This window comes from Henckelia pumila, chromosome 4, assembly GCF_033568475.1.
Source record: "Henckelia pumila isolate YLH828 chromosome 4, ASM3356847v2, whole genome shotgun sequence".
NCBI lineage: Eukaryota > Viridiplantae > Streptophyta > Magnoliopsida > Lamiales > Gesneriaceae > Henckelia > Henckelia pumila.
The window spans coordinates 2,614,418-2,617,698 of record NC_133123.1 but is presented as its reverse complement, the minus strand read 5'-3'; the positions used below and the strand labels follow the sequence as shown (position 1 = coordinate 2,617,698).

The window sequence follows — 3,281 nt, the reverse complement described above, 5'->3', positions numbered from 1 at the left end:
TTTTTCCCTTATCGTGAATTCATCTGATTAAAAATGAACGATGTCCAAGTTATATGATTAAAAACGTAACTATTTTATAATTTTATTTTATTTATCAAATTACGAGAATCATTAATTTATTTTAATTTTCAAATATAAAGGTACTTAAGAGTAGCTCGGGTTGAATGGTTGATAATTTTTTTATGATAGTAAGATTAAGACTTTGATGCAACATAACTAATTGGACATGACAAAAAATTTTATGAGACAACATGGATCAATTTTGCGACCAAATCTATATATATATATAATTTTTATATCAAAAATACTATTATAGATATAAGTTGAGTTGACTCGCACATACACATAAATCTAGCTATATAACCATAACACATTTATAAATAAATGATCTATGGGGATGCCCAAAGAAGGAGGTGCTATATCGTTTGCCCCCCACATCACAAAATTCAATTTTTTTTTTTTTGCTTTTTTAAATATATTTAATTTTTAATTTTATTATATTTTTGGGTTTTTTTTTGCTAAAATTTTTGGGTTTTTTATTTCTGGTCTTTTTTTAAATATATAAACATTAAAAATGTCATAAATTATATGTAAATTATAAAAAATACCAAATTCACCGATTTATTTTTTAAACATTGAAAATAAAAATTATAAAATTAATAATTAAATATGAGATTTTTATCATAGTAAATACTCTGTTTCCTCGTTTTAGATCAGAAACGCGAAAAGAGAACATTACTCCGCTTACGTACACTCATACATGGCTATCCTCCATGATATGGACTTTTTATTGATTTTCCTTTCCCTCGGCGGCATTTTTGTCCTTTGTTTGTACAGAAGGATGAGCCGGGAAACCCGATCGGAGCCTACAAATTGGCCAGTGGTCGGCATGCTTCCAGGGGTTCTTCAAAATCTGCACAGAGCCCACGAATACGCGACCCAAGTTTTAAGCGAGTGTGGCGGCACGTATGTCTTTGAAGGGCCCTGGTTCTTTAACATAGACATGTTGTTTACTTGTGATCCGGCCAATATCCACCATATTTTCAGCAAAAATTTCCCCAATTATCCAAAAGGTCCCCAGTTCAGAAAAATCTTTGAAATCTTGGGAGACGGGATTTTCAATGCCGATTATGAATTGTGGGAGATCCACAGGAGAGTAACTCTTTCGTTTTTGACTAATTCCAACTTCTATATTCTTCTGCTGAACAGCGCTTGGGGGAAAGTGGAGACCGGACTCATGCCTGTTCTTGATCATTTCTGTGGGCAGGGAAAAGATTTCGATCTACAAGAAATTTTCCAGAGGTTTACGTTTGATAACATCTGCAAACTTGTGTTGGATTATGATCCAGGGAGTTTATGCATTGATTTGCCTTATATTCCTTGTGAAAAAGCGTTTAGTAACTCAGTGGAACCACTGTTGCATAGGCATGTGGTGCCTGAAAGAATTTGGAAGCTTCAACGATGGATGAATTTCGGTAATGAAAAGACGTTAGACGAAGCTAAGAAGGCATTCGATGAATTTATATTTCCTCGTGTTTTCTTGAAGGATGATAAAGAGCAAGAGGATCATATTGATGATGATTTCAAGTTGATGAAAATTTTCAAGAAAGTGTATGAAGAAAACAAGATTGATTCTTCCGGTGATATGAGAGAGTTCTTGAAGGATACGGCGTTGAGTTCAATGTTTGCAGGTTTGAGACACGAATTCGCCAAGAATTATTAATAGGGAAAATTGCTTTTTTTGTACTGTAGGTTTGTCATTTTGCGATTTCAGTCCTTTATATTTTTAGATTTCAGTTTAATTAGTCTGCTATCTTTATTTTTTTGGCAATTTTAGTCCTTTTTTTCGGCGTGGCGCTGACGTGACACCAATTCAGTGCTGATGTGGAGCTGACGTGTTCAGTGACACGTACGCATTTTCAAATAAAAAGGACTGAAATTGCCAAAAATCGAAACATGCAGGATTAAAACTGAAATATGAAAACATAGATGACCTAAATCGCAAAGTTTGCAGTTTTTCCTTATTAATATTCACACTTTATATACGGTATTCTAAGATTTTGCATGTAATAACTTAACCGTACGTGACAAATATTTTTATTTTAATTACGTGCAGGAAGGGATACCACAAGTACTTGTCTTACATGGCTTTTCTGGCTGGTTGCCAAAAACCCTTGTACAGAAGCCAAGATTCTCCAAGAAATCGAAACCGAACTAAAAATAAAGGGGGATTCGTGCTGGAGATTCTTCGACGTGGAAGAATCCCGGAAGCTAGCGTACCTCCATGGAGCATTGTGTGAATCTCTGAGGTTGTTCCCACCAGTTGCTCTGGAACACAAATCTCCGATTCACGACGATATTCTCCCTAGCGGTCACCGTCTTCGGAAGAACTCCAAGGTGATAATTTCATTCTATTCGGTGGGTAGAATGGAAAAGGTGTGGGGAAAAGATTGCTTGGATTTCAAGCCCGAGAGATGGATTAATTCCGCAAACGGAAGGATCAGACACGAGCCGTCGTACAATTTTCCGGCATTCAACGCTGGACCAAGAACATGTATAGGTAAGGAAATGGCTTTTATCCAGATGAAAGTGGTTGCTGCATCTGTGATCTATCATTATCGCGTTGAACTGGTGGAGGGGCATCCTGTTGCCCCACTGGATTCCGTCATTCTTCAAGCCAAGCATGGATTGAGGGTCAGATTAACAAAAAGAACTTAATTATGGTAGTGTTTGGGAGTTCGTTTTAGAAGCACTTTTCGACTTTTTTTTAATAAAATTTTACAAAATTTTTAAAATTTCGTTAAGAAAAAGCCGAAAAATGCTTCCTAAAAGCTCTCCCAAATATTATATTATCATGATGAATTGAATTTCTTTCCATCTTATACTTGATCGTCTGTGAACATGTAACTATGTTACGATCACATGCATGCATGCAATAAATATCGTTTTTAGTAAAATTTTGTCTTCTTTAGTGTATTTAAAGATATATATATATGCCTTAGAAATTTCACGATCGAGTAAATTGCAAATGAACTGCGTAAATCAAAATCCAAATTATAAAATGGCTGAAATAATTCTTCATTCTGATGTAGAAAAATCCTAATCGACCCGTAGTTCCTACGTGTTCATTTGATGCATGTGTGTACGTGGTTATCATAATCATACATATTTATAGCTTAAAATATAATGACTTGTGTGATTTCAAAAAAATGAAAAAAAAAATGACTTTTCTAGTGACGCTCAATCATTTACATTTTACATCATAATCAGGGACGAGTCAG

The 3,281-nt window shown here is 34.8% G+C and overlaps 1 protein-coding gene across 1 annotated transcript; it reads left to right on the top strand.

Moving 5' to 3' along the window:
* The first annotated feature begins 712 nt into the window (after positions 1-712).
* LOC140865388 (alkane hydroxylase MAH1-like) lies at positions 713-2,931 on the top strand. Its single transcript, XM_073270012.1, has 2 exons — positions 713-1,691; positions 2,117-2,931. Exons 1-2 carry the CDS (start codon positions 761-763, stop codon positions 2,716-2,718), a joined length of 1,533 nt encoding a protein of 510 aa, XP_073126113.1. The 5' UTR covers positions 713-760; the 3' UTR covers positions 2,719-2,931.
* Positions 2,932-3,281: the final 350 nt, after the last annotated feature.

Bases quoted from the DNA above. Each gene is read 5' to 3' on its own strand.
- LOC140865388 (XM_073270012.1), top strand. From the start codon at position 761: ATGGCTATCCTCCATGATATGGACTTTTTATTGATTTTCCTTTCCCTC. The intron at 1,692-2,116 runs GTTTGAGACACG...AATTACGTGCAG, and splicing joins GTTGAGTTCAATGTTTGCAG to GAAGGGATACCACAAGTACT.